This window comes from Misgurnus anguillicaudatus, chromosome 19 (genome assembly GCF_027580225.2).
Source record: "Misgurnus anguillicaudatus chromosome 19, ASM2758022v2, whole genome shotgun sequence".
In the NCBI taxonomy this organism is placed as follows: Eukaryota; Metazoa; Chordata; class Actinopteri; order Cypriniformes; family Cobitidae; genus Misgurnus; species Misgurnus anguillicaudatus.
The window spans coordinates 38,151,874-38,178,795 of NC_073355.2; the positions used below are offsets into that span (position 1 = coordinate 38,151,874).

Consider the following 26,922-nt stretch of genomic DNA (forward strand, 5'->3'; position numbering starts at 1 on the left):
GGCTCGCAGGTCGCACTGCCGGGTTCTCCACCTGCGGTGGGCAGGAGTTCCGGGTAGGGTGAGTTCCGTCTGGTCTCTGGGGGTGGCGATGGTCCGTTGGACCGTCCGAAGCGCTCGGACGGTCTCCCTGCTCCAAACCGAGTGATGAGTTCAACGAAAAATCCATAAATAAACTAAAAACGAAACTGATTATTCGGAAAACAAAAAACTCTAGTTTGAAACACGGAGGGGAACACTAACACGCCACAAACGTTTGGTCTGATCTTCTATCACAGTTCTCTAAACTAAAAGATGACAAAGGCAGGGATTACAGAAACTTACAGGACTTTAATGACGATAGACAGCAAAACACGATGACAAGGGTACAAGCAGACGAGATCAGACAATGGACAGGCACATGAGGGCAAACTATAAAGGGTGAGTGATAATGACAGACAGCTGTAACTAATGATGATAATTAACAAACACAGGTGAGACTAATAAAAGGTAACAAACACAAAGAGCAATGATGAATAACAATGAAAACAAACTAAACAGAACTAAAACCCTGACAAGCATAAACATACAAAAAATTTAAATATGAGCAAAAAGCATCTAAGAGAAGACAAAACTTTATAAAAACTTTTTAATAAAAAACGAACCCTTGACTATGTATACTGTGTTAGACGACTTGATTAGATTAGTTGTAGTGCATTAATGTTTTGCTGTTTTTTGTGCTCTAATTGCTTCTATTGTTACCTCATTTGTAAGTTGCTTTGGATAAAAGCGTCTGCTAAATGACTAAATATAAATAAAGTAATATAAACAAAGATAATGTGATTTGGATAACTTTGCATTGGTCTTCCAGTTTTGTGCAATATAATTTTAAAATGTTTTAAGTGCTCACGCTTATTATTTTTTCATTCACTCTTATTATTTTTTGATCTGTGACCACAATACATCAGGTAAAATATTAAGCCCATAGAGTGGGGCACAACCTAAAACCTGTAAAACCTTTTGGTTTTGGCACAATCTTTCAAAAAATATTCGAGTTTGATTAATTGTACATTTACACAAGCAGCACAAACATCTCTGCTACAAATGAACACTTAAAGTTTGTTTATTGAACCCACCGTTCTCATACAATGACTGTGACTGAAGTGCAAATGTTATAACTTACCCCAGGTGGGGTTCGTCATAACAGACAGAGGGTGTGTCGTAACACTTGCTAAAAATTATATTTAAACACAAATGATTGAATACTATTCTATCTATCTATCTATATATTAGAGGTTGTTATCATTTGTACAGCTGTCTATAATAGACAGATTTACACATCTATCCATCCATTTATAACATCCTTGTATTATTAACACATATGGATAGATATTGTTTGAAAGGGATGCACAATTTAGAGATATGGATGACCACAGATTTCACAATCAAGTTCGGCTGTTGATCTCACTGTGAAAGGTGAGTTATGTTGCTGTAAAATATGAGAATAAAGACAAAATCATCTCATGTGTTAATTATCAGATCCATTAGGGCTTTAAACACTGTGATTAACCCCAAGTTATTTTCATTCTAAACTCAGATTTTTTTGTTTGTGTTTAACCTGAAACGTTAATCTGAACATGTTATTTGAAAGTCTGGCCCAAACACCTGTTCAATCTAAATTGATGGATACCCCCCATTTTAGAAATCTTTTTTCCATCACCTTAGACTCGGTGCCAGACCATAACTAACAGGGGGGCACACGGCATCCAACGAGGGGGCACGCAAACAGCAACAATAACTTGCAAAAACAAGGCATTAAAACAACCAATACAGTGCAACCGCAAACTCATACAACTGGTACAGACTGTCAGCTCATCTCCCAAATAAAGTGAAGAAGATTACAAACTAATCAGTATTACCACAATCACATTACAACAAAAACAAATTGACAATTTTATGCTAACGTTCTAATAGCCACACTTCACATTTAAGCTTTCGTAATTTAAAAAAGCACATAACTTACCTTTTAAAAAAGCTTAAGGCGGCAAATGCAAACATTAAACTTCCTTAAAACGGAGTCCTTCCATTCGGTGGTGCATTTTCAAGTCAAATCCCTCTCAAAGGCCAGCTGAACTAACTGGGTCTTCCGTTTGTGAAGCATTGAGCTTCTGTGGTCCATAAAAACATTGCGGAGAGAGGAGAAAGAATTCTTAATCTCTGAGTCTGAGCCAACCAGTGTTTGTGTGATGTCAGATGGAGCAGGCGGTGCTGTTTGAGAAGGCAGGGTACATACTGAATCTGAAGAAAGCCTTGCAGAAGCAGAACCGACAAACCACTTTCCAATATCCATATTTTACACACCATTTCTATAATAAATTCTAGGATATTTTTGACAGAGGGTATTTGTTTTGTTTTTCATTGCATGTTACAGATTACAAATAACATTTATTTAAGTGATTGTTGATTAATGATGATCTGTGCTCATTTATGTCCCAGGCATCAGAGATGATGACAGGTTAACTGTATTTTACACATATGGTTCTTGAATTTGTATGTTTAAACCATAATAATGTTTATTTAAATATTTTTAACTTGCAAATATAAATAGTGTGCAGGATTATTTGTTCATTGACTTCTAAAAAAAGGTAAATCCTAAATAACTGGTAATTATTTTAATTTAAATGAAATCACTTCTGTTCATATTATTCTTCAGAAATGTTAACAACAAATATAATCATTTTATGATTTTAGGTTTCTGATTTTATGTTAACAGACTGTGATGAGATTTATAAGATTATTTTCTTCTTTCCTCAGCTTTACCCAGAGTTACAGTGAGAGTAACACCAGACAGATCTGTGTTCATTGGAGAGACAGTCACATTGAAGTGTGAGATAGAGAATCAGTACAGATCATTAAACTGGAGATATCGGTGGAGTAAAGGCACACAGCATTACACTGAAAACAGCGACTCTCTCACTATCGAAAGAGTTGCTGACTCTGATCAGGGCCGGTTCAGCTGTAGTGCAGTGAGAGATGGACGACCACAAACTTCACAATCAAGCTTTGTTGATCTTACTGTGCAAGGTGAGTTCAGTCTTGCTGTGAAATGGAGAAGTAAAAAAAAAAATCATATACATTAGGGCTTCTAGCATTGTGCTTAACACCAAGTTAACACCAGGTTATCTTCATTAAAGTCCGATTTTAACCCTGGGTAGAGGACAATGTGTTACACTTCTGGTGCCCGCTGCACGTCCTGCTCACTCAGTGTTTGAATTCATTCACTCCTTCAAGTGAACTTTAACTGTCTTTAAAAGCTTAGACAGTTGACTTGTTGCTCTGTCAGGCAATTATTTAGTAGTCATCATCTCCTAAAAACCGTTTTAAACAGTTGTCATAGGCATCATAATAAAGGTCTGTTAATATTTTAAACCTGTAGTCTTTAACTCTGGCCTCTCTATCAGCATCTCTGATTGAAATACAAAATTGTAGCTGTTTGCAGAGTAATGTTGTGTGCATGCCTTGTGCTTCACCATGCTACTCTGTGCAGATGAATCTGATGTCTGTGATCAGTGATGTTACATTCATGAATGAATCGTTTAAGGTGAACGAATGAATGAATCGTTCTCGTTCAAGCAATCCATTGATTCATATTTCTTGTTTATTGAAATCTCCATCCCTTCTAGAGGAGCATGTACAATGAGTAAATGAAAATGTTTGTAAATGAAAAGAGTGAATCAGTCTTCTGAATGAAATGAATGAGAGGGAGTCACGTACAGAAAGCAATGCAAACAATCTTATAAATATGAATCATGTGGTTGTAAGTTATAGTAACCATGTTTTGGCGGACAGCAGGGGCGTTGCACAAGATCTCGGGCCCTATACATAGGCAGTCCTGAGGGGCCCCCATGTCCCAACCCCATAATATATTCCAAACTTTTTAAGGGCCCTCTCTTCCTTTGGGGCCCTGGTAATCAGTACTGGTTTTACCCCCAGTCTGACGCGCCTGGCGGACAGATTACTATTTACCTTAATACAGTGGTTCTCAACGATATTCCTGGAGGCCCACTGCTTTGCACATTTTGTATTTCTCCCTTATTTAACACACCTTTAAATCATTAGCTTATTAGTAGAGATCCCTATGAACTGAACTGAGTCTGTCAGATGAGAGAGACATACAAAATGTGTAGAGTAGTGGGCCTCCAGGAACGGAGTTGAGAATCACTGCCTTAATACAAATGATTTTACTATCAAGGTAATTACTTTAGTAAAACGTGGTAATTGTGTTTAATATGCTTTACTACAAATATATTGGCCACTCTGGTTACTGTAGTAAAAATACTGTAGTATACACATGCAGATTGTTTGTTGTTAATAATTTGCTTTTGTATTTAACATAAACAAATGGCTTTCGTGGTCCACATGTAACTCCTGGTAAACTCCGCTAAGAATAAATAACAAGTACTTTACAGTGTTGGGCAAGTTACTTCCAAAGTGTAATACATTATATATTACAAATTACTGTCAATTGTAAGTAATTATCGATGCTTATAAATCTAGAATTTATGTGTTGGCCCTCGAGCTTTGAATAGGCACAGTGAAGACTTATGGCAAAGTACAATAACAATCACTGTCAGAATCATAAACATAGACACATGATCTGGTAAAAGTCTGGTAAATTATGCTACACATACCAAACACAATAGAGCTAGAGCCCACTATAATGCAACCTATAGACTAATAACACAGCAAGACATTCAAACTCTTTTCATTTCTATTCTTTAATTCACTTTTACCAAACCTGACATGCACTGGGTTGGCACAACTTATCAAAAAGTGGTATTGGAGGATTAGGTCTCAAGGAATACAACTCATTTCAGTCCAATATAACTATTACATGTAGACTAACATATTAAACCCAGACAAACAGAGGAACACTGCTTTTTGCCAAACAATGCATATAGGCTCCCATAGGCTGGTAAAAACTTTAAACAGTGATGTTCTATTTAGATAACCATGTTTAAGTCTACATTAATGTTATGTTGTAGTTTAAATTGCTGTTTGTAATAAAAAGTATTATTTATATTAATATTAATAGCATAGCCTTAATATCAATAGCCTAGCAATCTATTATGTATATGGACTGTAACCATAGCAACGTTAGCTTACCTTAGCTGTGTCTGAAACCGTTCCCTTGTTCACTCGTTCACTCATTCACTATTCCCTATATGGGGAATGACAATTGAGTCCACTATATGGGGAAGAAGCAAATGAAAATGAGTGAGCGATTTCGGACACTGATGTTAATATCATGCATCAGAGAGCTGTCGCAGAGATTCATCATAAACACCTGTGTGGCTTTATTGATTGTGCTGTGAAATGGAAAAGTTTACTTTCTTACTGTTTTTCACATTTGTCATGTTTATTCTATTAGTTAATAATAAAGAGAGCAAAACAACTGCTTATAATATTTATTTACTGCTGTTTATTTATTGTTTAATAAAAATGTTTTTTAGATTTTAAATAAAAGATAACGCAATTATTTTTCATTTGTTTATTTTCAAAAAGTAGAAACAACAAGAAGTAACAAAAGTGTATAAACGTAAATGTTTGGTGTTTACTGTCAGTATCCTTCAGCTGATTCAAGTTACGCGTTCATCTCCCGTTGCATCATGGGAAATATGAGTGAACGAGTGTACATCGAATGTACCCTCAAAATCAGAGTGCATTGTTGGTAAAAAGTAGTAAATGAATGTAGGGAATGACATTGTTCACTCAGGTTTCGGACACCACTACAAAATGGCCGACACCCGATATAGTGCACTTTATAGTGGATAGGGAGTGGACACAGCTCTTGTCATTGCTGGTGTGATATGGATTTTACTGGCAAGATTTCTAAAAGTCTCTTTACTTCTGAAGTTCAAGCAGCATGGGAGCGTGATGATGCGTGTGCGGCGCTACCGGACCTGATTGCGACCACTTTAGTCAATGCTTATACAGCCGTGGACTTCCCAGATTCGGCTCTTTGAGAAACACGTCTATATTTAACGTGCACCGCGTCCAAATCACATTTCAAATACAAAATTAAAGTAAAAATGAACACGCTGCATACAGCAACTGGAAACAGACATATGCTGCGTCCCAAACCGCCTACTTCCATTCTATATAGTAAGCAAAGAATACGAGAAGTAGTGCTTTTCGCCTACTATATAGTATGGAAGTATGCGGTTTGGGACGCAGTCATAACTATTTTACCCGCAGCTTTTTCCTGTGTGGAGGCTGGTCGCGTGCATTGGTCAAAAATAAAACAAAATAAAAATAACACGGTCTAATTTTGAAATGCATTGTTGTAGCGCACGTTACTAAGACTGTAACGAGTAAAATATTACCAACATTTTATTAGTAATGCATTATATTACTGCGTTACAGCAAAAACTAATATATTACTGCAATATATTATATTTTGTAATGCGTTACTCCCAACACTGTTTATTTATATAACAAGCAAAATAAATAACACATAGATTACCTAGGAAACCAAAACATTTGTTGTTTTCAACAAGGTATTTGTTCAAGAGTTCAGTTTAGCAACTAGTCAGACCATTAAAAAAACTGAAACCGGAAGTAAAGTTTGGACCAGACGTGTACTGCGTCACCGGGTGTGCGTCCGATGAAACCGTCTATAGTGTGAGCCAATTATCTCTGAGTGTTTTTTTTTTTTGTTAGGAAGAATATAATTGGATTAAGCTGCTGAACGAATCCACCCCTTCACTGAACTTTAGTCAGTCATCTGAGTCTGAACGAAGACATGAATGAATTATATGATTCATGAACGAGGATCTGATGAGATGATGAGGCATGCCAGTCACTCAGTACAGTACACAAGTCTTCCTTCACAACAAGGACAGATTAGATGAACTATAACTGTACGTGTGTCTTAATACATTACAAATACACAAGAACATTAACTGTTTTCTCTCGCCTGATAAAATCATGCTCATTATTTCACATTTTGAGCTTTATTAAAAGCCTAATGAGTTTTTGGAAGAAGTCTATATCATTGTCTTATAACACATAAGACGCACATCTTCGCCACCTACAGGTGTATTTTTGTAATATAAAGAAATGGTCACTAAACAAATCGGTAACCGAATCATTTGGTGAATGAACTAAAAATGAACAATTCACTTAGATGACTCAAACTTCTACCATAAAGACTCAGAAGGCAAGTGAACGTTTGAATGACATTTATTCCAAACAGACAGAAATTCAAATCAGTTTCAAAATAAAATAGATGCTTGAGTCTCGTAAGATTCTTTTGGCGTATGCCCCGCCTTTCGTCCGGGTCTAGCTGTAGTCCGGCAGATCCTGCCTGATGTTGAAGGCAGGGGCAGAGCCTACCCCCGGACAAAAGAACAGGGAACAACCTGGTGGTGGTGGGGAGGATGGAGGCGAACTTCAGCTACGACACCTACGGGCAGCAGGAGAGAGTGTTAGTTCAGCGTTTAAATAGTCAGCATTGAGCTGTGATTGGTAAGCCAATTTTATGAATGAATGACGTGGTATTAGAGTCTTCCTGGTAGAACTTACGCTGACGCTTTCATTTCCCACCACTAGTTATCACTGCATGTGAGCGGATCTGCTATTAAACATCCATATGGCAGAAGTACATCCTAGTACATATGCATCTGAAAACGACCGACCTGAACCCAAATTAGTTATCCATTTTTCACCCATCCAAGCCTGTGGTAAACACGGAAGGCAAGTAATATATCTGCCACATTTGTGAAAATAAAAAGCAAGAGTTTCAACAGATGCCTTACCGGTTCAGAGAAAGCTGTTTCTGCTTCAGTATTTAATCCCTTCTGATGTTGACAAGACCGGGTGATATTAAGGGGGCGTGCACACCAAAGCATTCAAACCGGTGCTCAGCGCCAAAAAAAAAAAAAAAACCGCCAGCTGCTGGCATTTTTGAAAAGCACAGCCCTTCCATTCAAAACAATTGAAAACATACGCTGGCCGCCAGCATAAACGCTTTGGTGTGCATGTTAACTCTTGTTTTGGCACAAGCTCTGTCACGTTTCGTTTTAAACTGGAGACTCTCCGCAACAGATAATTTCCCCAGATCCGTAAGAACATAATAAACTGACATTTGCATGATGTTCCCCAGATGATCGTCTTTTAAAACTTTACAGTTTAAAAGCCGCCATCTAGATGACACGTCTAAACAATCTACACACTCCCATCTGGAGCACATGCAATAAAGCAGCCGTCCGGCTCCTCTTCTAAGTTTATGGACGTGATGTTATAACGCAAGGATGAATTTTTTTTCCATTGAAAACTGACCCGACAACTCAAAATATAAATCATTATTATAAGCATACCATTGTGAAATGTAGCAAGGTAAGGAGACAGTTTTAAACACTGATTTTTGTTCATTTTAAACTGAATCTTTTTTTTTTCAGATTGCAGCTTTTAAAAAATCACTTTGTCGATATCCTATTAGTTATATAAAAACTACAATAATATTTTTTCATCATTTAACCACTTTCTTGGACACCATTTAAATGTTTTGATCTTGACCCTCCTCAACCAATGACCTTATCTGTTGATTCACATGCATACGATTGTGGGATACAATAAAGTAGGCAATAAAGTATCTGTGCTGCCTTAAAAAATTGATCAGATATATCTGGAGTCATGAATGGAAGCAAACACTTTATCTTGAAATGTCTCCGCATTTGACCGCTTTTATACACAGCGTATATTAATAAAGTAATGTAGCAAATAGTGAATGAGGGTATATGGGGCTTTTTCAGAAAGTAAGAAAGTAATATCAAATGGTGTTGGTAAAAGCATGAAATGAAGTAAAAATCTCCCAGAAGGCTTAAAACAAATGATTTGTGTGATGACATTTTCTCTCAATGATGCAGAAGTGAGAAACAAATAAAGCAGACATGCACTGTATTTATCTACCATACAGTCCTGTGTTCACTGAGAGACAGTCACTCTGAAGTGTGAGATAGAGGATCAGTTCAGATCATTAAACTGGAGAAATGTGTGCTATAAATACACTTGGACTTGGGCTTCAGTGTCTGAGGGAAACATCTAGATCTCCATCAGATCAGGATGAGTTCTGGTGTAGAGGAGAGAGAGTTGAAGGACCCTCATACTCACAGTGCAGTGATCATGTGACTCTCTCTGTTAAAGGTCAGAAATGCACTGAAAAAGTGATTCATTGAATTTAATATTTGTTTTAAGGTAAGTGGTTGCAATCAATTTATTTAAGCTACATTTTAACAAAAAATATTAGTAAAGTAAAATAAAATATAAAACTTTTGTTTAAATGTGGCTTGAATAGGTTGATTGCAACCACTTACCTTAAAAAATTTGATTAAATTCAACGAGTCATTTTTTTCAGTGTGACTGTGATAGATTATTTTTTTAAGGAAACATTTGTAATTTAATTGTTAAAAATGTACTGCCAGTTTCAGTCACTTTATTTGACAAAAATAATTTATAATCAAAGAACCAATTGTTTCCTTTTCTCGCCATTTTTAATGGGTTGAAAAAAAAGAATTGAAATCTGGGTCAGAAGTTAACAATTGCCAATGTTTGTTTTTTTAATACACTGAAAAAAATGATTCATTGAATTTAATCAATTTTTTTAAGGTAAGTGGTTGCAATCAATTTATTTAAGCTACATTTAAACAAAAAAGATTAGTAAAGTAAAGTCAAATATAAAACTTTTGTTTAAATGTAGCTTAAATAAATTGATTGCAACCACTTACCTTAAAAAAATTGATTAAATTCAATGAATCATTTTTTTCAGTGTAGATAAGGTTAGACATGGGTGAATATGTTGAGGTAAAAGTAAACTATATTTGTTACATTTTTGGTTTGTATCTAATCTGAAGTAAATGTGAATGTGTTTTTTAAACGCCTCTTCAATCCACGTGGACGGATTCCCCCTTCCAGAAATCTTTTTATCACCACTTCAGACTATCCGATCCGAAATGGATCAGCAGCAATGACTCCCGCAGTCAACTTCATCTTCGGCTGATTGGCTAGAGGAGCTGTCAATCTAAAACTAGTAGACAAATGGTGACATTAATGTCCGCCCTGATTTACATTAAACTCTAACTGCAATTTTATTATGGAATATTTAGCCCATGGAGCTGAGCACAACCTACTGGAACACCTTTTGGTTTTGACTCAGTCTTTCAAAAAATATCTGAGTTTTATTAATTGTACTTTTACAAAATTCACTCCTAAAATGAATGTGTTAAAATAACACATCTTGTGTCCAGTTAAGGACAACACACTTTGTTTTGTTTTAACACATCTTGTGTTGTGCATTTAATTTATTTTAACTCAAAATCAACACGAAATGATACATAATGTGTTCAAATAACACATAATGTGTTAAATAGTATAACACAAAACGAGTGTTATACACACATGATGGGCAAAATACATGTTGTGACGAGCTTTGCATTATGCACCCTTGAAAAAGAAGTCACCGGCCGCCACTGATACTAGAGGTTGTTACAGTTTGTACATCTAATAGATAGATTTACACAAATCTACTCATCCATTATTCTTCATCTAGCATCCTTGTATTATACATCAACACATATGGGTAGATTTTAGAAAGGGCCGTATGATTGGGGAAAAAATCATAAATGTCAATTTCTGCTGATATTGTATTTACAGTTATTATTTTGATTTACATTGTGTTCATTGCATTATCATTGTATAACACTGTATTACTGTAACAAACCCTGCTGTAAAACCCCCTGTAAAAAAATTTCAAGCTAACAGTTACTAGGAGTTGTTGACATGTTTCAAAATAGTTTAAGGTAACAATACTATATTATAAAAATATTATAAGGTTGGATTTGGTGACCTACACAGTCAGGTCACCAAAAAAAGGATGAAGAAATGCATCTCTTTGTCCAGTATTTTTATGAAAACATCAAAACTTTCACAAATTCATATGAGATCATCTTTTGTAACTGTGTTACAATCACCGTACTATTTTGTGACATGTAAGGGAAAAATATTAATATATATCCATCCGTTTGGACCAATGGTTGAAACCTGTCAGGATTCGGACGAGAATGAACCCAAGCGCGGACACGACAGGTACAGAAACAATAATTTATTTAAACAAAACAGAAAACAAAACCCACGAGGGGGCAAACAGAACAAGGCTTACACAAATCAAACAATACTACACTTAAACACTATCATTTAAACAAAACACTAAACATAAACTGGAACACAAGATATACATGGCAGAACTCACTTGTAGACACTTCGATGAACAAAGTAATATTGACGAACCCACACTGGACGACAAACACAAGGACTCTTAAATAGGGACAAAATAAATTACATACACCTGGAAATCATTACATGTAAGGGATCAGGGAAAAAGTGACGAGACCCGGGAAATGCGTGGTCAGAATAAACCAATATTAAAACCACGCATCTCCCACATTGTACTGTCAGAACCCTGCTATGCTGACTAGATCTGAATACAAACAAGGATCTGGCAGGATCCTGACAAAACCAAACATCATGGCAGAAGGGTCGTCACCCGTTCTGTCTTTTCTGGTGCATACAGATGACGTTTTAACGTTACGCAACTAAGGTAGCTTTATATGACTCCAAAAGATATAATCATGTTGGTCGTAATGATGAATCAAATAATGATTCTTGTGGAATTTGGATAAATGTTTGATCATTCTATTTAACTCTTGTTTATAATGAATTCATTCATTCGATTACCAATCTTGTATCGGTCCACACCGGTCGTTGTGTGGGTTCCAAACACAAACTCGATCGTACTAGAGGTTGTAGCTAAAGCAATTCAACAATAACAATCCAGCGATCTCTTGTTAAAAAGTCCCCAAGTAGCTCTCTAAAATCGCCAATTAAATATAAAACTTAAACTATAATCAGAGGTTCAGTCAAGCTCCTTCCAGCCGCCTATGGATAAATCATATGAGTGGGCTATATAACATATTAGGGGTGTAACGGTATGCAAAAATCACGGTTCGGTGCGAACCCCGGTTTTGAAGCCACGGTTCGGTTCATTTTCGGTACAGTAAGGGAAAAATGCAAACATTAAACTACAGGTTGTTTATTACTATAAACTTTTTTTACAATTTGTTTACACTTTTTTAAACACTTTTTTATTAAATATAACATATAAAATATATATAAAATGAAAAAATAATAAATAAAATACTACTGCAAAGTTATTTTTTACATTATTTTATAACAGAAGGTAACTCTTTTCTTAACCTTCTCTTAAACTTTTTCTACTAAAACCTTGAACTAACAAATTCAATTCCTGAATACATTTATGAACTATTAGCCTACATTTTTGCCACCAAAAATGTTCTGTTTTGATTTATTTTGGATTGTTTACCTCACAGTATTGAATTGGCTATGTACCATCTCTGTATAAAAATAATATTACTGCTCTATGTGTAACTGCATAGCAAGCAACATGATGATATACTTATTATACACTCATTTTGAGATTAGTGAGTTGCATGCATAGCCATCTTTGATCTTTTGCACGTTTCTCCTAATCTTTGCTTGTGTCATCAATGTAAGCTGTGACTTTACTTACGAACCCCTCCGCAGCTGAGTAACAGCTGAGTAAGCCCGGGTTACAGCTCTTCTCTGTCCCGACCAGCTGATCGCATTGTGACAATGATATGATTGACGTGAGGTGCAGATGAAAAATCTGATCACGCATTCCTTATTCTCGTAGTCACAGAAAGCGCGTCTCATGAATGCGTAGCAACGAAAGACGCGCAACCTCTCACTCACTTTTGAAAGAACAAAGCAGCGCGTTGACACGCGTTTAACATGCGCTTTTGGATACGACACGTAAACGTTTACATCAATAATCAAACGGATATACAACTAAGTAAATAAAAATCTTTCTGCGGGCCGAATTATGTTATATGTTTGACAGAAGACTTGCGCTGAACGAGGAGACTTCCGCCACTTAATATGTTCGTGCGGAAACGCACGTATTATGTTCTGCACAGGCGCACACAAAATGCATTCGGCCTTTCGGTGCACGTGTGCACCGTGCCGAAAGCCCTGAACCGAAACGGTCCGGTTCGAATACACGTACCGTTACACCCCTATAACATATTGATTATAATATAAATAATTAGGATTATTACCGTGATAGCCCATACAACTGCACAACAACTTAGTTAAGAGGCAGTTCCTAATTAGCATGAATTAACCCCCATCGTAGATTTATGGTGACAAAGGATATCGTAATACTTTATAGTAACTTAGAAGAGTCAAAAATACAGAGCAAATAAGAATGAATACAAACGTACCAATTTATTAACCGGGTAGGAAAAATGTAATTCAGAAGCCAATTTACATATCCAATTCAAATACGAAATAATCAAACGAAAAACCATTGTAAGGAGATGAAGATCGGGAACCCGTTTCAGAAAGCTGGTTAAGTGCAAACCCTGAGTTTGTTAACCCTGAAATGAGGGAATATCTGAATTTCCGTTTCAAAATGGGAGGTAGGTTAAACCCGAGACAGTGGGGTAAGTCAAGCCTGTTTCAGAAGGAGAGGTAACTTATACAGCCTGTTTCTGGGGTAACTTACTCTGTGAACCTAACCTAGTCGGAAGCAGGTTTTATTCTGTAAACTCAGAGTTTCTTGCAGTCTCCTCCCTTTTTTTTGAATGAGCAGCAGTGTTTAACTCTTTTCCCGCCATTGACGAGATATCTCGTCAATCAAGAGAAAACGCTTCCCCGCCAATGACGAGTATTTCCGTCTTTCCGCAATACCGCTATTATCCACTAGGTGGCGCCCTTCCGCAACTTTTTAAAACCGGAAGTATTGCCCTATGGCAAGCTGCTGCATGTCCATGTCTGTTTTAAAGATCGCTCTGAATGGGATCTCTATGAAAAGTTCGTCACAAAAATGGAATTATCTTTTTGCTCAAAATGTGGTGTTTTTGCAGAAACCTACCCATATTCAAAAGCTGATTACAAAAGAACTGCTGAAGGTAGGATGAAACGTTTTTTTTTTTTTGTTGAAAGCAGAGGGTCTGTTCTTTCATTTGGTATATTGTATGTTTATATATTTGAAGAAGAACATTTTCTGGAAGGCATTCAACTTTTGTGAAAATCATGAAAAACGCTGGCGCTGGCTGGCAACTTTTTTAAAAAACGCTGGCGGTGAAAGAGTTAATCTCATTAGTCTATTCAGTACATTCATTCATTGCGCACATTTGTATTACTGTATGTAGACTGTTAAACATTTTTAGCTGTCTTTAAGTTATAATCAAATTGCTATTGCAAGCCATTTTATTAATACTTTATATATTTTATATATTACACAAAACATTCAACAAAAATTCAATAAATTTAAATGACTTTTTGATAATTGAAAAGCCAATTTGATATAGCTACTTATGCAGAGACCGACTAAAATGTCATTTTATAAAGGATCCTGTAGATGATGGCATTGCATTCATTTGTAGGGAGTTACATTTATGTTGGAAGAGGATTTTGAAACCCAGAATGGATTTTTGTCATATCCATGCACATTTATTTGAGCAGTATATTTTTTCTTTGCTGTCACTTTTAGATCCTCTGTGTTCTTACAAAGGGTGTTTGTCTGTGATGTAGATATGAGCTTGATGATATCTTTTTAGTTTCTCACCCGAATGAAGTGTCTTTGATAAATAGTTCCCTCTGCCATTTGGTGCCGGTCTTACAAATATCTTTTGTCAGGGTTTGGCACCACCTTACAGACCCGCTCACCCCTACATGTGATTGGTCCAGTTCCACATTCAATTTTAAATTGTCCACATATCGCTTTAAAATGCGTTCAAATCTTCAATAAAAATGTAGAATATATTGTCAATGTATCTGTACCATTTTATGATTTGAGAATGGAAGGGTCGACTTCACCATTGATCACATAACTATGTTAATACTTAAAATAAGCTAAAATCATTTTATTTTTAAACATATGACGCCATTTATACAACAATTTATGGGATATTTTTGACAGAAGATCTTTGGGTTTTTTCATTAAGTGTTATGTATTACAGATAATATGTGTTGACAGTTGATTAATGATGATCTGTGCATATTTACACCACAGACATCAAAAAGACAATGAAAGGTTAACTGTATTTTACATTTGTGGTTTTTGCATTTGTATGTTTGAATATCTGAAGAAGCTCATTGGACTGTAACAATGTTTATTTAAATAATATTGTTTTACTTGCAAGTTTAAATTGCGTGCAGTATTTTTCTCTTTTCATTGTTATTTTTGGGTTTTGCCATTATCCTATGCACATGTTAATGAATGTGCTGGGTTATTTGTTCGTTGAAATTTTTTTATTTAAAATAAAACCTTTCTTTAATATTATCCTAATGTCAACAACAAATGGCATCATTTTATAAAAATTCAGCTTTAATGCAACAAATATGTGAGGAGATTTATATTTTCATTTTCTTCTTCCCTCAGCTTTACCGACAACTACAGTGAAAGTAACACCAAACAGTCCTGTGTTCACTGGAGAGACAGTCAATCTGACGTGTAATATAGAGATAGAGGATCAGTACAGATCATTAAACTGGAGATATCTGTGGTATAAAAACACAACTAAAGTGCTAAACTCTGAGCGTTACACTGTAAACAGAGACTCTCTCACTATCACTAAAGTTAATGAATCTGATCAGGATGATTTCAGCTGTAGTGCAGTGATAAACGGACCACCACAGACTTTACTATCAAGATCATCTGTTTATCTCACTGTTAAAGGTAAGTTCAGTATTAATGTTGTTGTAAAATAGAGAAATAATGACAGAAACATCTTGTGTTAAATATCAGAGATACATTAGGGCTTTTACCCCAGGTTATCTTCATTTTAAACTCTGCTATTAACCCCAGGAAGAGGACTGTTTTACACTTGTTGTTTAATAGTGGGGTTGTCATATCATTTTAAGTAATCCAGAATTAAACCCACATTTCAGTGCCAAAGGTGTGCAGTGTAAAACCAAACAGAGTTATGTGTCATCATAATCCTGTCTTCTTAATAGCTGTTTTTTTTGTTTAGTTTTATGTTCTGTGTTGGAAACACATGGCCATAGTTTGTTTTTGTTTGCCATGTTGTTTCCTTGTTAATTGTTTGTTTTGTCACCCTCACCTGTTAGCCTCATCATCCCTCTTAAGACTCAAACATTTCTCCTCAATTAAACGTATTTTAATTATTTGCCAAATTTCCACGTAAAATTATCACATTATGTATTTAAATGTATTTAAATTACATGGCAAATGTTCATGTAAAATAATGATATTAGTATAGTTGTATCTAATCATGTTTGTTGGAATTATTAACAATGACATTGAACCAGTGTGAGGTAATGGGAGGTAATGAAAGGTTTGATAGCATTTAGCATGTTTAGGTTGCACTAAACATCGAGCGAGTGAACATCAGCGTCAGTATCTGCACACACACAAGAGGAATACTGAACTTATGTACTACTAGAGTCAAGTGATGATTGGGAATTTACATACTTCACCTTTAATACAGCATTGAATTAAGCAAAATGTTCTGTCTCTTGTACTGTAAATAAAGAATCCTGTTGTCAAAGATTATGCTCTTAAATTAAACATCAGTTTAATGTTTCATCTTTTCAAACTTAAAAGTAAATATTCCTAAACCATGACTGTGTTTGATTTCTGTAGGTAAAGTTTCTCGGTCCGCCTCACCTGTCAGTCCACAGCAGAACATCAGTCAGACATCAGATCAGATACAAAGTGAAGATGTTAACACTCCTCTTCAGTTTGGTCAGTCTTTATTCATTACGATCACATGCATATTAACTATTTAACTATATATTAAATATAAACATGTTAAACAATATTACTATAAATACTTTTTTCATAAGATATTAAGCTTTTATAGATGATCTGTTGAAACGTTCCATTATTGTATTCCTTCACTACAGTACATGCTGATATTTATGACTCTACTGATATTTATGACTCTAAGATGAATGAACATTTATATATTGATTCAATAGATTTATTGCATTTTGCAATTGCAATTTTAAATTAGTTTTTATAATAAATAGATTTTAATGGTATTTTTTTATGTTATTATAACCTAAAGATGCTATGTGAAAGTTTGTAACTGAAAATAGTGGTTTTCATCTTGTCACTTTCTTTGTAAAGATCACATTTTTACCCAAATTAGTCAAAATGGATTTATTGTGTTTTGGAACTAAACTCTTAATTTCCTAAAACACTGAACAAGTGGTAATTGCAATTACAGAGGTTAAAACCTGTAATGTGATACAGCATGTATGTTTTGCAATCAAATAAGCATTTTATATGTGTGAATTGTTTGTCATTGTACAGAAAGACCAACACCTCAAGTGTTTGTTTGGCCTGCTGATCATGTACACAGAGGAGAAACTGTCCATCTCATATGTGTCATCAACAGAGGAGGAGTCTGCAGCTGGCAGTACAGCTGGTATAAAGATGATTCAGACATTCAGCAGTATGAACCGTATTACACAATCAGATCTTTTAATGAGTCTCACGCAGGTAAATACACCTGTAGAGGAACAGAGATCAATGGATCACGATACTCAGACATCAGTAATGCAGTTACACTGACAGTATCAGGTGAGTCTTTTAATATGTTTTTATCTTCATCCACAATATAAAGTCATATTCACCTCACAATGACTAATTAGATTTTTTAGGTTTTAACCTGTAGTTTACCAGGCCATAGAGAGACCAGGTCACAAACACAATAAATACACAATACATTTTAATGAGGAAATTAGACATATAAAACTGCAGATATTTTAAGACAAATAATGTGGAATTGTTTTGAATATTTCGAATCTATTTATTAACTTTTCCAGTACAAACAGAAATGCGTTGGCGTGTTTAATTATAAAAGATAAATTACAGGCCTGAATGAGAGACAAAATATCAGTGTATCAGTTTTGTTCCTGGTAATGAGCACGAGGGGAACTGAACGTTTTGTTGAATTTTTTTTTTTTTTAATGTTTAGCTGTTGTGCAGGTTACTGAAAGCAATTATTTTCATATTTATATATCTGTGAACTGTTCATGCCAGGTCTGTTATTTCCAAAAAATTAAGCATTTTATCCCTTAAAATGGGCAGTGACAACAATAATTTTTTCTAAATTACTGATATAATTACACATTAAGATAAGACACATTTTTTTACTCTGTATTGTGAATTTAGTCATTGCTGTATGTGGTGTTGTTTGACACTTTAAAGGCAAAGTGGCCGCCACCTTTATTCAGTCATGAATATATTTATATATGACAATATAGCACAGCAATATTGAGTATAATAGATAATATACTGCATTAGTCCAGTCTGCTAATGTTCTGGTTGTGTAAGAATCTCTGCTTCTTCATTCTCAGGATCTTCTGGTCTGATAGTTGGAGTGGCTGTCGGACTGAGCGTCTTGTTGTTGATCATTTTCTTGGTTTTGCTGTGGTGGTTCAAAAACAAAAAAGGTTTGAATATTCTGCCCTCATAGAAATCTATAAAACATCAATGACACATTCACACAGCATGCCCAAACCTTGAAGGTGAAGTGTGTAATGTTTGTGATGTATCCTATCATAGTTTAATATACTTTTGTGTAAACACATTGTGGTGTTTTTGTAACCAGTTCAGCCTGAACCACCTTTAAATAAGATTAAGTCAGGCGCTCTAAGAAGCACTTCCTGTTTTAGTTTTCTCACCACTATGCCAACATTACAACAAAATACAACCAAACAGAACATTTAGAAATAAATCAAAATGTTAAATGTACACCTTTAGGATTTAGATATGTGAAATTAACCCTCTAGGCGCCACGGTCGACTTTTGTCGACAAGATGCGTCACTGAATGTAACTGCCGATTCTGTCAAATAGGGTGTCAAATTTCGTTCATCCTCCCCTCCACTAGATGGCAGACATGTCACACTTTATACCCGACTCAGAAAAACACCATGCTTCTATACAAAATCTTAGAGCAAGAGCGCATTGAATCAGTGTGCGCAAAATCATAGCTAGCGTGCAAGTGAGTCATATTATCAGCGAGTTTTTTCAATACATTATCATATAATGGCATCAAAAAAGCTTACCTGCAATGAAGTGTTGGGTCTTTTATTCGCCGACACTGACTCTGAAGGGGAATATCTGCCTTCAGAAGATGACGGTGATTCGTTTAGTGACCATGATTCAGACGCGCCCCTGCTTTGCAATCGCGCAGCTGGACATATTGAAGGTGTAGCTATACACCAAGCACAAATAATGAATCCTTTGCCAAATGTCAGTGGTGAGAAAGTTACACGGGGTCGGGGAATTCATCGGGTTAGCAGGCGTGTTACAGATGTGGGGAATGAGGCTGGAGGTAATGTGCGCGTCCAGTCTTTTTACCGTGCAAACAATGTAGAGCAAGCTGCGTCTTCCCGAGCGGGCTCTGGGAGTCTGTCGGGCGAGCGGCCGACTTCCAGTGCTCCGTCCCGTGCACACAATCACGCCGACAATAAGGGCAATAATCCCAGCTGTGCAAATTCTCTCCATTCGGCGCGCATACGAGGCAGATCTGACCGTGCGGCTCGTAGCAGGCGCAGAGGCGGTGTTACACGGGGCAGAGGAGCCATTATGCATAATGTTAGTCTATCGGCGCGCATGCGTGGCAGATCTGGCCGTGCGGCTCGTAGCAGGAGCAGAGGCGGTGTTACACGGGGCAGAGCCATTATGCATAACGTTAGTCTATCGCAAGATGATAGGAATGCCGGCTTTGAGTACTTGACTAATGAGGAGAAGTACCAAAGCTGGATCACGCCCTTTGATCAGCCAACTGGATATTTGGGGGAAAGAGAACTCACTAATGCCAATTCGCCCCTAGATTTTCTATCACTTTTCCTGTCTGATGATTTCTGGAATTTACTGGTAATTGAGACAAATCGCTATGCCCATCAGTTTTTAGCCTCCCATCAACTCCAGCCACACTCAAGATTTCATAAATGGTCAGACGTAACTGTCAGTGAAATGAAAGCCTTCTTTTCTCTGCATTTGAGTATGGGTCTGATAGAGAAGTCAGAGTTGGAGGATTATTGGGCCGAATATTGGCCAACAGCAACACCTGGATTTGGCAAGGTGATGTCCAGAAATAGATTTGAAATGATTTTGTCTTTCCTTCATTTCACCAATAATGAGGATTGTGTTGAGAGGGGTCAGCCAGGCTATGACAGGCTATTCAAAATCCGCCCGATCATTAATTTGGTCATTCCCCGGTTTTCAGCAGTGTATGGTCCATCTAAGCAGCTGTCACTGGATGAAATGACCATTGCATTCAAAGGGAAATCAACCCTTAAAATGTATAACCCCAACAAACCAGACAAATATGGCTACAAAGTATTTGTTCTGAGTGAAGCCAAGTCAGGCTATGTGCTACAGTGGTCCATGTACACTGGACAAAGTGTAAATGTAAACCCTGATTTTGGTGCCACACACCTTGTTGTCCGTGAGCTGATGGCCCCATACACAGGGAAAGGGCATGAGGTGTACATGGACAGCTATTACACCTCACCAGCCATAGCAGATGAGCTGGCAAGCAATGATTTGGGTTTGTGTGGGACTGTCAGCAGTAAGAGGAAGGGGATGCCAAAGGGCCTCACCCGTGAACAGTTACCATTGAGGAAGGGAGATGACCCTGTTTTCATGAGGAAGGGGAAAATGCTAGCTTGTGCGTGGCATGATACAAAGCGCCTTACAATGCTCTCTACACTGCATAGCAACACATGTGTCAGAAAACGCATCAGGACCAAACACACTGATAGTGGCTATAGGGAGATAAACAGGCCTGTTTGTGTTGATGACTACAATTCTTTCATGGGGGGTGTTGACACAGCAGACCAAAGAATGAAGACCTACCTTTTTCCCCATAGGTCAAGGAAATGGTACAACAGAATTTTTAATGCCATTCTCAGTGTAAGCATGGTGAATGCCCACATCATTTACTGCCGCTGCACTGCTGCTCCTCACAAGCCTTTGAAAGTCTTCGTGCAGGATGTCATCACTGCTTTACTGGAAGGCTTCTCCAGAACAGAGAGCAACAAAGGCCGAAAGTCGTCCTCACTGGGAGACTTGCCACAGAGACTCACCGAGCGCCACTTTATCTGCCAGGCTGATGGTAAACCAGATTGTGTAGTTTGTTCTGATCGAACCCGCCCTAAAGGCCGCCGTCAGACAAAATACATGTGTAGGCAGTGTGGGGTGGGTCTTTGTGTTGTGCCTTGCAATGAGAGGTACCACACAATGAAACATTACAAGAAATGTCACCTGGATGAATAGGGAGTCATTATCCCACATTTGTGTGTCTTTGTCAGCGAAAAAAAAAATAAAAAAAAAAAAAAAAAAAAAAAAAAAAAAAAAAAATAACAACATTGTCTTTCGTCTTGTCTCGTCTTGTCATCTCACTCATGATCTGTGCCTTGCCGTGGCGAGTGAGCTAAAAAAAATAAAAAAAAAAAAAAAAAAAAGTAAAAAAAAAATAAAATAATAACAACATTGTCTTTCGTCTTGTCTCGTCTTGTCTTGTCATCTCACTCATGATCTGTGCCTTGCCGTGGCGAGTGAGCTTTTGAACTAAACAGGTCTTGTCTACTTGTGTTTGTGTGTCATATGAATAATATATATGTGCTAAACATGAAATCAGAGTGCCTACTGTATATAGAAAATGGAAAATCTCTACAGCAAAAGGCCGGCCTACTGCTACATACATTCGGTTTGTTTCTGCCATTTATTAGTAATGATTTACACAGTTTGTTTCCACTTACTATTTACCTGAGCATTCAGTATTGTGCAGTATAGCATACAGAAGGTGAGGGACATTTTTTGGGGAAAAAAGTGCTACATTTTATCATTCAAACATGTGACTTTTCATGAAAATTCTATAACCCAAGATGGCTGCCACATATGACGTCATAATATGCAAATTTAATGGGACATTTTATTCCCCTCCATAAACTGTGGGTCATCCTTAATATTTCTCTAATTTACAGAAAGTCTCTATCTCTTATCAGGTTTGAGATATAGCCTTTTGAAATTAAGATGTCAAAATCAAACGTTTTAGGAAAAAACCTCTGGCGCCTAAAGGGTTAAAAACAAACAAACAAACAAAAAAGAATAAACAGGAACAGGAAGTGCTTCTAAACCAGTATTGTGTACGAAACCATGAAATAGTCTATAAAATAAATTGCAGTTTTTAATAATAATAATAATAATACTAATAATTAGTTCCTTTTATATTTACATTTTCTGCAGCACTTTACAGAAACAGAGGTTCTTCTTAACCACCACCAATGTGCAGCATTCACTTTGTTTGTAAGACATTGGCAGATGGCAGTGTCATGTTAAAGTGTTTTGGAAGACCTGTTTAAAACAATCACTATTTTTCTTGATCCTGTTTGGTGTTGCTATATTTACATACAGGCGCAATTTAAATACTTTACCTTTAATACAGCATAGTATTAAGCAAAATGTTCTGTCTCTTGTACTGTAAATAAAGAATCCTATTGTCAAAGATTATGCTCTTAAATCAAACGTCAGTTTGATGTTTAATCTTTTTTTTAGTCAAACTTAAAAGTAAATATTCCTAAAGCACGACTGTGTTTGATTTCTGTAGGTAAAGTCTCTCAGTCTCCCTCAGCTGTCAGTCCACAGCAGAACATCAGTCAGACATCAGATGTGAAAAAAAGTGAAGATGTTTACACTCCACTGCAGTTTGGTAAGTCTTTGTTCATTATGATCACATGCATATGAACTATTTAACTTTATTTTACATTAAATATAAACATGTTAAACAATATTTCTATGAAGACTTTCTTTATAAGATATTAAGCTTTTATAGATGATCTATTGAAACTTTTTATTATTTTATTCCTTCACTACAGTACATGCTGATATTTATGACTCTATTGGTGCAACAGATAATAAAGACAAAAGCTCAGGTAACAAAGTGATGTCATTTAATAATGTTTAAATGATAAAAGTACATGGTATCTTAATGGTCAAATGATTTTCATTCAGCAGTGACTTAGAGTAATGCCTAGTCAGAGGGTCAGCTTCAAGAAAAATAAACTTATGAGCAAATAACAATAAGAAGAGTAAAACTAATAAATATTGAGAGGATAAAACTATTAATCATTTCTTTATTCTCCATTGTAGACAATGTAAGTGAATCAGAGAGGAGATAAAGGTGAGATCAACTAAAATAATAACTAAAACTGAAAACAGCATCTGTGTCTAAAAATAAAATGAACTATTGAATGATTTAAACTCATTTTAGTTATTTGCATTAACTTTTTCAGATGCTGTTTCTGGATCTGCTGATGTGACTTAAAACACGAGAAAGAGGAGAAAAGACGGCAATACATTAACGAACGTTTAATATTATTAATACAAACCTTCATGTGCTTCAGAGTCAAATCTTTCAAATCTTTGATTCTCTAATAGCAACAGTTTTTTGTGTCATTATCAGCAGTGTAATGATTTCTGACAGAGTGTAAAGTGAATGGAAATATGAAAGTTATGAGAGAGTTTAAAGATAACATGACTGTAAATATGTTAAAGGGATACTCCAGCCAAATATTAAAAGTATCCCATAATTTACTCACCATCAAGCAATTTGAGACGGATCATCTTTTTCTCTTTTCAAAGATTGGGCTCTTTTGGCTCGGCTTCGTTAGAAGAGCCGGCTCCTAAATGGCTGTTCAATAAGTATTACCCAGAGCTTTCTATTTAAGCCCAATTTACCAGTTGTGAGTGTTTTGTTAGTTGGTAGGCATTTTTTATTCAGTTTTTCATGAAAGCCTCATTTTCATGAATTTCTTTATTAACAAAAACAAACCGACTCATGTACCGTTTCGTAGTTTACATTTTTCAAAATGATCATTGATTAGCTGTAACCACAAGCTGCCTTTTTACAAAAATTCATCACTTTTATATGTAGCTAGAACCGGCGATTGGTTTGGGATGCTGGCCTCCATTACACATACATGAAACTGTCTCAAACGGCAATCGCAATAAAACAAAAAAAAAAATTCATTCAATTTACTAAATTTTTTTAAGGTAAGTGGTTGCAATCAATTTATTTAAGCTACATTTAAACAAAAGTTTATTTTATTTTATTTTATTTTACTAATCTTTTTTGTTTAAATGTAGCTTAAATAAATTGACTGCAACCACTTACCTTAAAAAAATTTAGTAAATTGAATGAATCTCTTTTTTCAGTGAATGTGTGATTGACACAACTGCTTTAAACCTGTCAAATTTATTTGGCTGTGTGAACGACATCATTCACTTTGATAAGGCTTGTCTATATTTTGCATACAGTATATCTTTCGCTTCATAGCTCCATGTATGTAATAAGTGTTCATGTTAGTGTTTTGAAATGTCCCGGAAAAGTGAAAGCAGCATTATGGGAATAAATACCTTTGTTTAAACGGTGATCAAGAGGTCTAAAAATCTGAAATGTTTTAATTTATTATTGCTAATACTGCAGTCTTTTGCTAATACTTTCTCTGTTATTTCCTTGCCTTTGTTTTTTGATGGCTTACCAGTGTTTTTGACCTCGGCATGTTTTTCGGACTTATGATTGTGGATTACCCTTTTTATAAAGTTTGCATTTGGATCCCCATTCTTTTTGTCTTTGTGTAGACTGTGATGAGGTCAAAAGAGTTGCGTCAGAAAGTGGGTTTTATTTCTTTATCTTTTAATTTGAATGTATTTATACAGTTTTCAACAATAGAAGACATGCACTCTTTAATAAATGTAATTCAATAAATGCATTTAATTTATTGTCTTTGTCTTTTTGAGAAATTTTGGTTAACATTTTATCCTTTTGAAGTAATTGATTTAAAAATGCTAAATTATTAGAAATATTTAAGTAGCAGGAGTCATAGCGTGAAAATCTGACTTTTTCCCATGTTGAAGTGCTGTAATTGGGTCCATAGTGCTATCATCCTAGAAAATGTGAAAAAGAACAAACCAGTAAGTTTTGGTAAACCATTCTCTGCAAGCATGTGAAAAATTAGGTTGATCAGATTTTGCCTGTTTTGTGATGTAGGTAGCAGGGGCAGCGTTTGCATAATGCAGGGCATGGCAGTTGCCATACCCTAGCATTCAGACAAAACACCAGAAATCAACAGGCTATAATAATGCTCATTAAAGATAATTTTAAATATTTTTAGTCGAATATATCTGAACATTGGTACATCACTAATAGAGATAATTTACACATGTGTTCGACTTTATGCTATAACATAGGAACAGGAACCAACAAGCAGATGACATCAAAGTGCCGCGGGAGCGTTTCGAAAGCAAACTCTTCCGATGATTTCTCGACTCACCCTCACTGTACTTTGATGTCATCAGCCTGTCGTTCTTCCAGCGCAGCTTGAAGTCGAACACAATTTATAATAGTGGGAATCCCCCCTGCAGGAGGTCTCATGATGACCGCTGCTTTTATAATCGTCATTTCACTTAAAGATTGTGTTCTTTACCTTTATTTTCGTGGTAAAACTTTACAATTAGGTTCATTAGTTAACATTAGTTAATGTATTACCTAACATTAACAAACCATAAGCAATACATTTGTTACAATATTTATTAATCTTTGTTAATGCTAGTTCACACTGCATTAACTAACTATAACAAGATTTTAATAAAGTATTAGTAATTGTTGAAATTAACATTAACAAAGATTAATAAATGCTGTATAAGTGCACTTCATTATTAGTTAATTAGTTAATGTTAACTTATGAACCTTATTGTAAAGTGTTACCCATACAACATATATTTCAGACCTAGTTGAGTAATGGTAGCTATTAATAGTAACAAAAATATATTTATAAAGTTGCATAAAATGGTAACACTTTACAATATGGTTTATTAATTAACATTAGTTAATGTATTAACTAACATGAACAAACCATGAGCAATACATTTGTTACAATACTTATAAATCTTTGTTAATGTTAGTTAATAGAAATAAAGCTTTTAATTGTTTGTTTGTGTTAGTTCACAGTGCATTAACTAATGTTAACAAGATTTTAATAAAGTATTAGTAATTATTTAAATTAACATTAACAAATATTAATAAATACTGTATAAGTGCAGTTCATTATTAGTTCATGTTAACTAACTAATGTTAACTAATGAACCTTATTGTAAAGTGTTACCACAAAATAATAATACTCAATAAAGTAGGCTAAAACTACCGGAAATGTGTATTAATGGTTAGGGCTGTGCAATTAATTGATTTTGATTCTTGCACATTTCGAATGCAAAAACAAGATAATCGAGGTAGATCAATTAGTGCGCTGCTACGACTCTGACTGCGTCCAAAAGCTCTAAAATGCTGTCTTCAAGGCAACATTCCAAGGCAGGAAGGAATAAAGTCATGTCCAAATCCAATGTTTGCTTTACTTCCTGTCTCCTGAGATACCTTCCTTTCCTGTCCCACAATTCTATGCGTTGACACAGAGAATGTGATTGGTCGAGCCTGGTTGAGTTTGAAAAAATAAAATTGCGGCCATGGAAGCGCTGTAGCACAAATGTATTTTTGTTTATTTTTCCAATACAGTTAGTAAGTTACAAATTTTGCTTGACCCTTAACAGTTCAATTCTTTTTTTATTATAGTGCTGTCCACCTCACAGATCTTTCATATAATGATGCTTCACAGGCTCTAATAGGACTAAGGTCAGAGGATGATGGTGGTCACACCTTGATTTCTTTCCTATTTTATGCCCGTATGAATTAAAATAGTCAGAGATGCTTTTTTGCAGCATGGATGGTGTATTATCCTCCATGAAA

The 26,922-nt window shown here is 35.7% G+C and overlaps 1 protein-coding gene across 1 annotated transcript; it reads left to right on the plus strand.

Annotated features, from left to right (window-relative positions):
- Window positions 1-353: 353 nt before the first annotated feature.
- On the plus strand, window positions 354-24,138 carry LOC141351258 (uncharacterized). The gene is made up of 11 exons (XM_073857906.1): window positions 354-362; window positions 2,473-2,491; window positions 2,791-3,060; window positions 15,521-15,817; window positions 16,745-16,846; window positions 17,420-17,689; window positions 18,469-18,564; window positions 22,732-22,833; window positions 23,000-23,056; window positions 23,274-23,304; window positions 23,417-24,138. Exons 1-10 carry the CDS (start codon window positions 354-356, stop codon window positions 23,300-23,302), a joined length of 1,251 nt encoding a protein of 416 aa, XP_073714007.1. The 3' UTR covers window positions 23,303-23,304; window positions 23,417-24,138.
- The last annotated feature ends 2,784 nt before the right edge of the window (window positions 24,139-26,922 follow it).